General features: G+C 48.1%; 2 protein-coding genes across 2 annotated transcripts; both read right to left on the bottom strand.

Annotated features, from left to right (window-relative positions):
- Positions 1-1,398: 1,398 nt before the first annotated feature.
- Positions 1,399-2,908, bottom strand: LOC124674086 (polyol transporter 5-like). Its single transcript, XM_047210120.1, has 2 exons — positions 2,815-2,908; positions 1,399-2,717 (listed from the first exon to the last, which is right to left on the bottom strand). Exons 1-2 carry the CDS (start codon positions 2,906-2,908, stop codon positions 1,399-1,401), a joined length of 1,413 nt encoding a protein of 470 aa, XP_047066076.1.
- A 1,213-nt stretch (positions 2,909-4,121) lies between these two features.
- LOC124678227 (probable stress-associated endoplasmic reticulum protein) lies at positions 4,122-7,018 on the bottom strand. The gene is made up of 3 exons (XM_047214145.1): positions 6,967-7,018; positions 5,179-5,332; positions 4,122-4,394 (listed from the first exon to the last, which is right to left on the bottom strand). Exons 1-3 carry the CDS (start codon positions 6,967-6,969, stop codon positions 4,348-4,350), a joined length of 204 nt encoding a protein of 67 aa, XP_047070101.1. The 5' UTR covers positions 6,970-7,018; the 3' UTR covers positions 4,122-4,347.
- Between the last annotated feature and the right edge of the window lie 4,851 nt (positions 7,019-11,869).

Consider the following 11,869-nt stretch of genomic DNA (forward strand, 5'->3'; position numbering starts at 1 on the left):
CAACAAATCCTAGTGCCTCTCTCCCCAACCCTAGCCGCCACCATCTCAACAAGAGTCGACGCCATGGCTGGGAGAGGCGGAGGCCGAGCTCGCGGTCGTGGTCGTGGTCGTGGCCGCGGCAGAGCTGCACGCTCGCCGTCGCCTACCACGACATCATCTTCATGTGGGAGGCTTCGTGCGGCTACTACCGGTGGATCGTCGACGTGATCTACGACGCGCGCGGCAAGATGTACCTCCACATCGGCTGGGAGAAGTTCGCGCGCCACCACAGCCTCGAAGCCGGCTTCATCCTTCTGTTCTCCTACTTTGGCGACAGGGAGATGAGCGTCAAGGTCTTCGACGAGACGCGCTGCCGCCGGGACTACCACGGCGACAACACCGACGAGGAGGACGACTGATGAAGAGTGTTGTTTCTTCGCAGCGAATACGTGCACGAAGGTTTCTGCCTGTTCTCCCTCGCAAGAACCCACAGGGGCACCTTCACCAGCTGGATTTTCCAGTTTCGGTGACTGGGTGTGCCCTCGAGTGTTCTTTTTTGGCAGCGAACACAGGAAACCTTCGATGCACGGCCTAGTTAGGTTTTTTTTTTTGCAATATTTTATATTTGTGTCAACCATGGTTCAAACTATGTATTAGTTTGTGGAAAACCATGTTCCTAATTATGTCTTCGTGTAAACCACGTTTCCAATTATGTATTAGTCTGTAGAAATTGAAATAAAAATGCCTTAATGTTTGGGGGACGCGGCTGGGGAGCGACGTCCCCCAAACGCGGCACGAACGAATCACGTCCCCCAAACACTCAATTCGGCGTGGTTTGAGGGACGTGATTGGAAATGCTCTTAGAGGTAGGTGGTGGCAGGCTAAATCGTAAGATTCTTGCATGCTAGTTAGAGGTTATCCCTACCCACAAACAGGAGAGAGAGCTATTTCGAATCTTGATGCACATAGTAAATAGACGGTGTCTTTACGCACAAGACGTCCCATGCATAGGTTAAGTGTATTTCTCATCAATAATCCTACACCTACGGAATGCTCCTACGGAATTGGTTTACGGATGCAACGTGGCCATAAGTGTAGCATTACTGATTTCTCATACTCCTTCCTTCCGTCTAAAAATATGTGTCTTAGTTTTTATGTAAATACATATAGATATATCTATATTTAAAAAGAAATAAGGCGCTTTTTTTAGGCGAAAAACGAGTAGTACATTTCAAAGATCCAGTTGATGCCTCGAGGTCAGCGTGCACGCATATTCTTGTGTTCACAATTTTCTCTAGGAGTGCTGTACAAAAGTTGACTTTCTGATTTGTACTGTAATAGCGAGCAGATAACATTTTATAGTCTTCCCTCGGCCGGGTTATTGAGAATGACCGAGAATGAACCTGACACGATCAACGATCACCTTCTCCTCTTCGCGCCGAGTAGGCACGCACACAAGGACAACCACACGAGCACGCCGACGGCGGAGCAAACGAGCAAGCTCCCCTGCACGGTGACGGAGGTGGCACCATACACCCACGCGAAGCTCGACAAGATCGCCGCGCTGACCGTCCTGTTCACCGCGGCCGCCGCCGCCCTCAGCCACCGCGGGCAGCAGCCGCCGCCGCGGGACAACGACGGCGCGTCCGCCCAATGCACAGGCCCGAGCGCGATCCACACCAGCGCCATCAGCGAGAACAGCATGGTCGCGGACATGCCCCTCGACCGCTTCAGCTGCTCCTGCCGCCGGGTCATCATGCCGCTGCGGTGGACCGGAGAGTGCAATGGCGCGCGCCTGGTGCAGCCGCCCGCGAGCGCGGTGACCAGCATCAAGCCGAGCTCCACGAGGACGAGTGACACGGAGAAAGACCCCACGACGACGAGCCCGAACGCCACGAGCGCTCTGGGCATCTGCCTCCCCGACGCGACCCCGACGTCGCGGAACGCGCGCTGCACGTACTGGGACATGGACCCGATGCCCGACGCCTGCTGGAAGACCTTGGCGACCAGCGCGCTCACCACGGCGCGACGGAGCGGCTCCGTCGGCCTCGCCGCCAACTTCCGCCATGTCGCCCGCTCCTCCTTCCACCGGCTACGTGTCCCCGACGCCTTCACCGCTTCCTCGCAGACGTCGTGCGGCGTGCCGAGCTCGGCTTTGATCTCGAGCAGACGGAGCTCGGCCTCCTCCAGCGTGGCGGACGTCCTGGAGAGCACGCGCCGGGCCTCGGCCACCTGGTCCTTGGCCAGGAGCCACCGAGGCGACTCCGGCATGAGAAGGACGGCGCAGCCAAGCAAGGCCGGAATGGCTGTGCCGGAGGCTACGGTCACTCGCCAGGCGAGGTGCGCCGGGAGTCTCAGCAGGCCCGTGGAGTAGTAGAGGGAGCCGAGGATGCAGCCGAGGTACACGAGGCCGTCCGGGTGGGAGGTGAGGGCGCCGCGCAGCGAGGACGGGCTGAGCTCCACGGCGTAGGCCGGCACGATCATGAGCGCCAGGCCCATGCCCACGCCGTTGACGAAGATGCCGCACGTGAACGCCGCGAGGTCAACGGCGAGGCCCCTGGCGAGCGCGCCCGCGCAGAGCAGCGCGGCGGAGAGGAGCACGGTCCGGCGGTCGCCGATGAGGCGCTGCGCCCCCACGGCGGCGAGCGCGCCCGTGAGGGAGGAGACCACGACGGTGCACGCCAGGAGCTTCAGGTCGGCCTCCGCCAGCACGGCCGTGCTGCTCACCATGGCCAGGTCTGCAGCATTGACACGAACTTGCAAACTGAACAGAGTGGCAATGGAAAACACAGAGCCATACCATATACACTTGCATTCTTCGAGGTTGGTCCTCACCGTAGCCCAAGAAGAGGGGCGTGGCAGTCGAGAGCACGGCCGTGGCAACCGCATACTTGTTCACAGACACAGGGCGCCTCGTGGCCTTCGCCATGTCCGGGAGAATTAGGCCGGCTCCGGCGATCCTTTTGACGGGTACTCTGCAATCTGCACATCGATCGTGAGATCACGTAAGAATGTCAGGTCAAGGACATTAGAGGCGTGAGCGGCGTGGGAATTGTTAATCGAACAGCTCGTTTAGCGCGCTGCGTGGATGCCATCTCAAGTTTTTAACACAATAGGGGTATCAGTGTGTACTGTATCTACTGCTTCAGAAAAAAAGTCAATTTTCACAACGAACTGGATCCATGGATCCAGAGAGAGATGTGAATGCTTGCTGCCATTTTTCTTCAAACCGGAATAAGATGTATGCAAAAAAAAAAGGAAAGAATGAATTTGGGGGAGAAGCGCATGAACAATCTTTATTCTGAAGAAGATGATAGTTCAGACAGCATTTCAGAAGGGAGATATGTACCTGGATCAAGCACGACAAATTATCTCTCAGCTACAATCCTCTTCATTTGCGCAAGGTAAATCTCTGCACGCGAATCCACCTTTGGACATCACATATGGTTGATCCCTTTCGTGGCGCCTTCTTGAGAAGGTGATGAACTACACGGCAAGGATTTAGGAAGGCAGAATTCCAACCTGTCTCATGTCCACCTTGTCATCTCCATGGGTAGTTCTCCGTCTGAGTGAGTGGCGCGGCTGCAGTAACCATCCAACGAACTCCTCCTGAAACTAAGCATCACACGCCCAAGAGACTCTCTCCCAAGTCCCAAGTGGTTGACTGTAACGGCTAGCCGAATTACCAGGGAACAACCTAGAGCAAGTACTACTATGACCTGAGAACGTCCGTTGCAATAAGACCAGGTCAGAGATAATATCATACACGGAGTACTACCCTATACGCACTACTTCAAAAGGAAGACTTAAAAAGGATACCATTGCGATTTGCCATAAACAACTTTGCCGCTGCGCTGGGGATTGATCTTCTCATGTTCACCGGAGTCCCCCGCATGACATGTATGCACCGTGCTTGATCTGCATACTTTGGCAGAGTCCTACGCTTCCAGCATATGTGAAGAAAGTGCCCAATATATCCTCTACTTGGATGATTTTGGGGAAATAGGAATGCGCGACAAAGGACAGCGCCGTATGGCCCATAGTTATTTTGGAAAAATAGAATGCAGAAGAAGTAATTTTGGAAAAATAGAATGCAGAAGAAAGCCAGGAATCAACTAAAACTAAATGGACGCGCAGGAATCTAAAGTAAATTATAACCGGGTATAAAATGGAATGTTTCCAACCGAGCAACACAGATTAACAGTACAATGGTATGGCCTCCATGTAGCTTAAACTCCACCCAGTACAATGGTATAAGATACCAACATCATAAGAGTACCAGCTATCTCGTTCAGTTCCGATTTTGAACTGGTAAACGACTGCATATGACAACCCTGTTCATGATAACTATAAGCGGACGACCATTCCTCAGAAGATGCCACCGCTTGATGCTGTCCTGATGATCTGGAAGAGAGCTGCATGCAGAGGAGAGTCGGGAGGACAGTCAGTTCATGAAAAACAAATGCAGCAAAAGAAGTTCAAATTGTTGCCAATGCTATGATGAAGACCCATATATAGCTGCAAGGTTTTTCATTCGCAGGGCAATTTTTTTACAAGAGATCGCTTCTATCCATCTAGAACATATATGAGCGTAAACTTGAGTGACAGAAGCCATCATTGGACCGTTTTTATATTTCCATAGTCTTAAATGTGAATCCAAGGTTGCATATTTTATTGAAAAAAATATTGCCTGGCATCAGATTAGAGTAGTGGATGCAATATGTGTGGTAGTATTAGTTGTCAACAACCCATCTGAGTAAATAATCAAAACATATTGCAACCAATCCAGCAGATTACAGCTTCTAACCTTTTTAAAAAAAAGGATACACTAATAAAAAAAGATATAAAGTAATACACCAAGTATTCAACAAAAATTTGAAAACAAATCAATGGTGTAAATTGTAACTACCAATAACTCACTACTATCATACTGCTTTAATATTGCCAGTTCGGTTCTGTGCAAAGATCGCAGTTTAGCACACAATTACAAGTTCTGTTCTCGAGAAAGATAGCAGTTTATAGCAATCCAATTTTGGAAATAAAACATACGAGCTCTGTGAAAATAAAAGGATAAGCATGATAGTTTGCTATGAATAAGAACTTGCAGGAATTGCATTTTAATTTGTTAAGATATTTAGAAGAAAAAAAGTTCAGAGCTGTTTTGGGTGGTACTGAAACATCACAAATGCAGAAACTTACATGACCCAACAACAACGAAGACAAAAAATCCGAGCACAATAGGTGCAACAGGATAATCATTTCCTTTCTTGACCGTCTCAGGAACAGAGCCCCTCTTGGTGATATTCTTCTCAAACCGTGCAATCTTCCGATCAGCCACACGTCTCGAGGTAGTCTGCAGAAAAGAAACAGAAATGCAACATAACATAAATATAAAGTTAAACTATAAGAACTGAATTTATATAATGTATGTATCAATGAAATAGCATCCATAATGATGTTAAATAGTTTCAAGACACTGAACGCAATAACATTAAGAATGGCATGTTACACTATATATAACACTATGTACAACACTATATAATTCCATACTCAATGCCAGTAATTTAAAACAACTGAACTTTTAGCTTCTCAGGAAGACTAATCAAGGTAGGCCCCTATGATGCCATCACGAGCTAACTGATACCGATTTGGAACCCTAATTAACACCAGTACCTAATTGTTAGATCTTATCTGCAATAATTAACTCAAAATACAAGAGTCCTAAGTAATAAACCAACTATACTTAAAAATATTATGTATTAGAAGCTGTAAAAGGTCAGATGCGGATATAGTATACAAGCTAATTGCATGCCAATGTATACTCGGTCGACGTGGCAAAAGTATTCTGTAGTGGTAAGCATCAAGTGAGAAAAGGAATCCATAATAGAATTGCTGGATGTAATTGGCCAAATAAGATGGTTATCTGACAAAAAGGCTGTCAAAATTTCTGGTTCTTGTTTTTCCCTTTTTTTGAGATTCCTAAATGCACAAACGTCACGTTTCGGACACCCAATAGTTTACTACAGCTAATACCGATTGGACTGCCCCCGCCGTAACCTATGTGACACCCTCATCGAGTCATCGACCGCTATTTATATATTAGTGGCACTTGCGGGTAATTATATTCCACCTGTGACAGCAAACAAGACGATCCTCTCAGCGGTCTGCGGCAGATCTAACGGTTCACATCAGGCGGTGGCAAGGAGGTGAACCGACAGTCGCCACCGCTTGACATCGTTTACACAGGTAATGATAATGCGTAAACTCATCCAGAATAGGCATAGATGAGTCATAATAATACACACAATTTGACCCCTGGGTCACTAGTATTCTAAAGTCTAAGCTTGAAACTTTGCAAGGCGGCAATAAAAGATCATGCTAACACTCGTGAGAACGCATCAAGCGCTTGCAGTGAAAGCAAAAACTAAGAATGTACTATAGAACTACAAGATGCCATCAACATCATATAACACTAACTACATATAGCATAGATCTAAAAGCAGAACTCATATCTTCACTTTATTCAACGTTTTCACAAAGACAGCGTCACAGCGCCAAGGTTTCGTTGTCTGATATTGATGAAATCTATGCCAGGACGGCAAGCATAGAAAAGAGATACTAGTACTAGGTAGTAAAAAAAGAGTATCCTGCAAAAAGCGCAGGGCCTTTTAAAAAGCCAGATCCTTCTAGACCGAATGTTCTTCCGTAAAAAAAACAGGAGAGAATCTACCGATATAATACAATACTACTAGTGTATCCACATCAGCCAGGTCCTGTCCAGGGAAAGCCAGAGCTAAACCCTGGATTCCACCGATCGGGCATGGAAGCACGCGGAGCCGGCCTCCTGAAAGGGGCCACGATCGAGCGGCATGCCGGATCTGCACCGGCGCCGCTCCTACGAATAACGTCGAGAAACGCAGATTCCTCTAGCAGCAGAAGCGACTAGGGAGAGGACGGGAGGGAGGGAGGGGGAGGAGGCGTGCTAACCATGGCGACGACGGCGGTGGGATCGTCGGCGGTCGCCGACAACCGGGACGCGGCGGTGGGGATCAGAGGAGTGGAGGGGCCCTGCTGCTGAGGAATTTGGGAGATGGCGACGGGCGTGCGAGCGAGAGCGAGGCTGGGTGGTCCGAGGCCGGTCGGCCTTTATTTGCGTCGAGGCGTGCGGTGCGGCCGGACTGGGCTGCGTGTCAGCCGTGACGCGGTGTGGGGCTGGCTGTCAGCGATCATCAACAGCTAAGGTCGAAATCAATGCTCAGATATCCTTGCTGCTACAACTTCGTCCAGAGGCTAGAGCCCCGTGGGCGGTGGCTGTTGCCGCTGATTTGGTTGTTTGAAAGATGGCAGAGACACATCACCACCCCACCCACCACACACACAAACACCACCAGCATGTTCATTTCCGCACGCCGGCGAGAGGCATATATCATCGACATCGACAAGCAATGGCAGCTTGATGGTGCCGTCGTACGGCGGTAATTTTGACATTCCATAACCATCTCTCTTCGCGCGTAGAGAGGGGATGCCAATTTTATTCATGAATCCTAGTGTCTACTGATGCCTGACTTGTTGGACGCAGGGGCGGGCGCAGGATTTCGACACTGGGTATTCATAATAATCGTGTCTTTTGCAAGTTAAGGTTTATAGATTATATTTTTATTAAATATCGTTTGGAGACTAGAAAAAATAGATTAAGGGATTAAAATATCTTCTGAACAAGCCTGCATGACATCTTGGGTCATGTGCTTCCATAAACGACACCGGTAATCGTTGTTGGGTTTAGATCGGAGGTGACCATTCGGCCTGAGGAGCACACATACTGTGCATGTGAGCTGAATATTAGCTGAATACCCTAAGTACCTCATGCATACACTATATATATACAAAATCTTTTACCAAAATTAATGGGTATTCATCTGAATACCCATGACTTGAGCTGGGCCCGCCCCTGGTTGGACGTGGATATGGGTTGGTGATTATGTACATGGATTTTATGGGGCGGGTACCACGACATGTTGCCTACTCCCTGCTCAGTCCACGTTCCAACTCTCTCAAAGAGGCAACACTTAAAGTCTTACTAACCCTATCCTCTTTTGTGTCGGTGAGACGGCTACCCGACGATGCTGCTGGAGGTGCTCTATCTCTCTCTATCTCTCTCACCCCACCTCCTCCTTGACTAGAAGGCAACGCGAACACGGTCTACTGGCCTCCCCCAACCCTCTACCTCCTTAGCAACCTCAACCCTATACCGGCCCATCTCCGCTACCCTCAGTTGATGTATTTATTTATGTAATGCTCATTTTGGAAGTAGCTCCATGGGTACCTGGATATCCGACTGGTATAGATATGTGCAGGAAAATGTCCATGGATACCCTCCGCGGCCACAGAACAAGCATGCTAATTGGTATGGGCATGACTATGGATTTTCTTTGCCTGGTCAGATCCGTCCCATTGACGTCCTTAGTCATAATGGCGGTTGTTTGGCTTGTGGAGGACAACCTATTTAAAATGATAGCTAACCCTTACGATATTAGGACAAAATTTGAAATTCTAAGAGAAGGTTATTGTGCATAATTGAGGGGAGGGGAGGACCATATGTTCCCATTAGGTTATGCACTCTGTAGGACCTTTCGCACAAGTGAACTGTGATGGTCTTTTGGAAATGTGTTGGTTTCAAACGTGTGGGTGCTTGCTTGTTGGGACTAAAGATGTTAGGAAACGGTCATTTCCGGTTCCATTTGTTGCGCTAGGGTATTGTCATTGTCATAATGAATATGAGTTGTTTTTCATTGATTTACGAAATGAGTGGTGGAGCATATCGGCTACCACGTCTAGAAGAGAAGACAACATATTTAACCCTTTGGGTGAATGATAACTTGCTGGGAACCTAAATTCTCCATTATTTCACAAATGGAAATATATTTATGTGAGGTGGCAAGAGAGGGTTTACAACATCCAATATAAACGCATTTGTTAAAATTTGTGGCATTAAACCCCGATATAGGTACACAGTATATATGCCAAGAACATTGGATTCCTAAACAAGTTTGTTGGGGACGTCTGAAACAGCCATACTCGTCGGGGCAGGCAGGAGAGATAAGGTTGCATTCCGTTCAGTTGAGCCATCATCTACCCCTAACACTCTCACATCTCAGTTTTCCACTATCCCCCCACCCCACCTGTCGAGGGTACTCCTCGGCAATGCCCTCCGTTTGGGGCTTAGGATAGATGGAATTCTGTAGGCTGACACGAGACATCGGTTATCAAATAAGCGGGGAAAGCGATTTACCCAGGTTGGGGGGCCTCAGTGAGGTAAAACCCTTACGTCCTGCCTGTCTGATCTTGATTATGAAAATATCGGGTTACAATGGGGTGCCGAGGGTTTCGGCTATGATCTCGTCAAGAGGCTAACTTCTGCAGGGACCTAGCTTTAGACTTATGGTGGCTATGATTGCTAAGATTGCGTGTGTCCTCGACAGCCTCTCTCCTGGCCCTTATATTGGGAGCCAGGTCTCGAGAGATCTATTCGGGTACGACTAGGTTACAAAGAGTCCTAGTTCTAAAGTTTCCTTATATTCTTCGTCTCCTTGTCTTGCCCTTCGAGAATTCCTCTTGTGAACCAACGCAGTGGCCCACCTGGATTTTCGACGTCTTCACCCGAGGTTGGGTTCTTGAGACGGTAAGCTCCTCCTGGTATCACTTTAGTGATTATGAACGCCCCTATCTATGGAGATTCGAGCTTCAGGGGTCTCTCCTGCTTTAATCGTAACACCATATCACCAACACTGAATCTTCGATTTCGTACTCGTCGGCTATAATAATTTCTTAACACCTGCTGGTATACCGTTGTTCTTGCTAGGGCAATATCTCGTGCTTCGTCGAGGAGGTCCACAGCGTCTTGCAGTGCATTGTTGGAAGTTTGTTTCTGTGTATGCAGTCACCCGAGGGGCTTCAAAACAAACATCGGCTGGTAGAACTGCTTTGGCTCCATAAACGAGGAAAAATGGAGTATACTGAGTCGATCTGTTTGGTGTAGTGCGCAAGCTCCAAAGTACAGATGGTAATTCTTCGACCCAAGCTCCAGCCGCGCCCGTAAGGCGCTTTTTAATGCCATCTCATATTAAGCCATTGATTCTTTCGATTTGACCATTGGTTTGGGGATGTGCAACTGTAGTGAATTTCAGTTTGATACCACCGTCGTCACAGAACTTCTGAAAAATGTTAGAGTCAAAGTTAGTTCCATTGTCTGTAACGATGTTGTGAGGCATGCCAAATCGACAAGTTATTCCCTGATGCGCGTAGATGTACACGTCCGTTGCGAACCCCAAGAGGAAGGTGTGATGCGCACAGCGGCAAGTTTTCCCTCAGAAAGAAACCAAGGTTATCGAACCAGTAGGAGCCAATAAGCACGTGAAGGTTGTTGGTGGAGGAGTGTAGTGCGGCGCAACACCAGTGAATCCGGCGCCAATGTGGAACCTGCACAACACAATCAAGATACTTTGCCCCAACGTAACAGTGACGTTGTCAATCTCACCGGCTTGCTGAAAAACAAAGGATTAAGCGTATCGAGTGGAAGACGGTGTTTGTTTGCAAAGAACAGTAAAGAATAATGATTGCAGCAGATTGTATTCAGAAGTAAAAGAATGGACCGGGGTCCACAGTTCACTAGTGATGTCTCTCCAATAAGATAACTAGCATGCTGGGTGAACAAATTACAGATGGGCAATTGACAAATAAAGATTCAATACATATCAATGATGATTACTATGAGATTTAATCAGGGCATTACGACAAAGTAGATAGACCGCTATCCAGCATGCATCTATGCCTAAATAATCCACCTTCGAGTTAGCATCCGCACCCCCTCCGGTATTAAGTTGTAAACAACGAGATAATTGCATTAAGTATGGTGCGTAATGTAATCAACACAAATATCCTTAGACAAAGCATCGATGTTTTATCCCTAGTAGCAACGAGCACATCCACAACCTTAGAACTTTCATCACATCGTCCCAGATTAAATGGAGGCATGAACCCACTATCGAGCATAAATACTCCCTCTTGGAGTTACAAGTATCAACTTGGCCGGAGCCTCTACTAGCAACGGAGAGCATGCAAGAACATAAACAACACATATATGATAGATTGATAATCAACTTGACATAGTATTCTAGATTCATCGGATCCCACCAAACACAACATGTAGCATTACAAATAGATGATCTTGATCATGTTAGGCAGCTCACAAGATCTAAACAATGATAGCACAAGCGGAGAAGACAACCATCTAGCTACTGCTATGGACCCATAGTCCAAGGATGAACTACTCACGCATCAATCCGGAGGCGGGCATGATGATGTAGAGCCCCTCCGGTGATGATTCCCCTCTCCGGCAGGGTGCCGGAGGCGATCTCCTGAATCCCCCGAGATGGGATTGGCGGCGGCAGCGTCTCTGGAAGGTTTTCCGTATCGTGGCTCTCGGTACAGGGGGTTTCGCGACGAAGGCTTTAAGTAGGCGGAAGGGTAGGTCAGGGGCGGCGCGAGGGCCCCACACCATAGGGCGGCGCGGGCCCCACCCAGGCCGCGCGGCCCTGTGGTTTTGGCGCCTCGTCGCCCCACTTCGTTATCCCTTCGGTCTTCCGGAAGCTTCGTGGAAAAATAGGACCCTGGCGTTGATTTCGTCCAATTCCGAGAATATTTCCTTACTATGATTTCTGAAACCAAAAACAGCAGAAAATAGCAACTGGCGCTTCGGCATCTTGTTAATAGGTTAGTGCCGGAAAATGTATAATAATGCTGTAAAGTATGTATAAAACATTCAAGTATTATCATAAAAGTAGCATGGAACATAAGAAATTATAGATACGTTTGAGACGTATCAAGCATCCCC

The sequence above is a fragment of the Lolium rigidum genome, chromosome 7 (assembly GCF_022539505.1).
Source record: "Lolium rigidum isolate FL_2022 chromosome 7, APGP_CSIRO_Lrig_0.1, whole genome shotgun sequence".
Taxonomy (NCBI): domain Eukaryota; kingdom Viridiplantae; phylum Streptophyta; class Magnoliopsida; order Poales; family Poaceae; genus Lolium; species Lolium rigidum.

What these genes read in the sequence shown, in the direction of transcription:
- LOC124674086 (XM_047210120.1), bottom strand. Translation starts at nt 2,908, where the DNA reads ATGGCGAAGGCCACGAGGCGCCCTGTGTCTGTGAACAAGTATGCGGTT. An exon ending in GCCCCTCTTCTTGGGCTACG is followed by an intron (nt 2,718 to 2,814) that starts GTGAGGACCAAC and finishes TCAATGCTGCAG; the next exon opens with ACCTGGCCATGGTGAGCAGC.
- LOC124678227 (XM_047214145.1), bottom strand. An exon ending in CTTCGTTGTTGTTGGGTCAT is followed by an intron (nt 4,395 to 5,178) that starts GTAAGTTTCTGC and finishes CTCTGCATGCAG; the next exon opens with CTCTCTTCCAGATCATCAGG.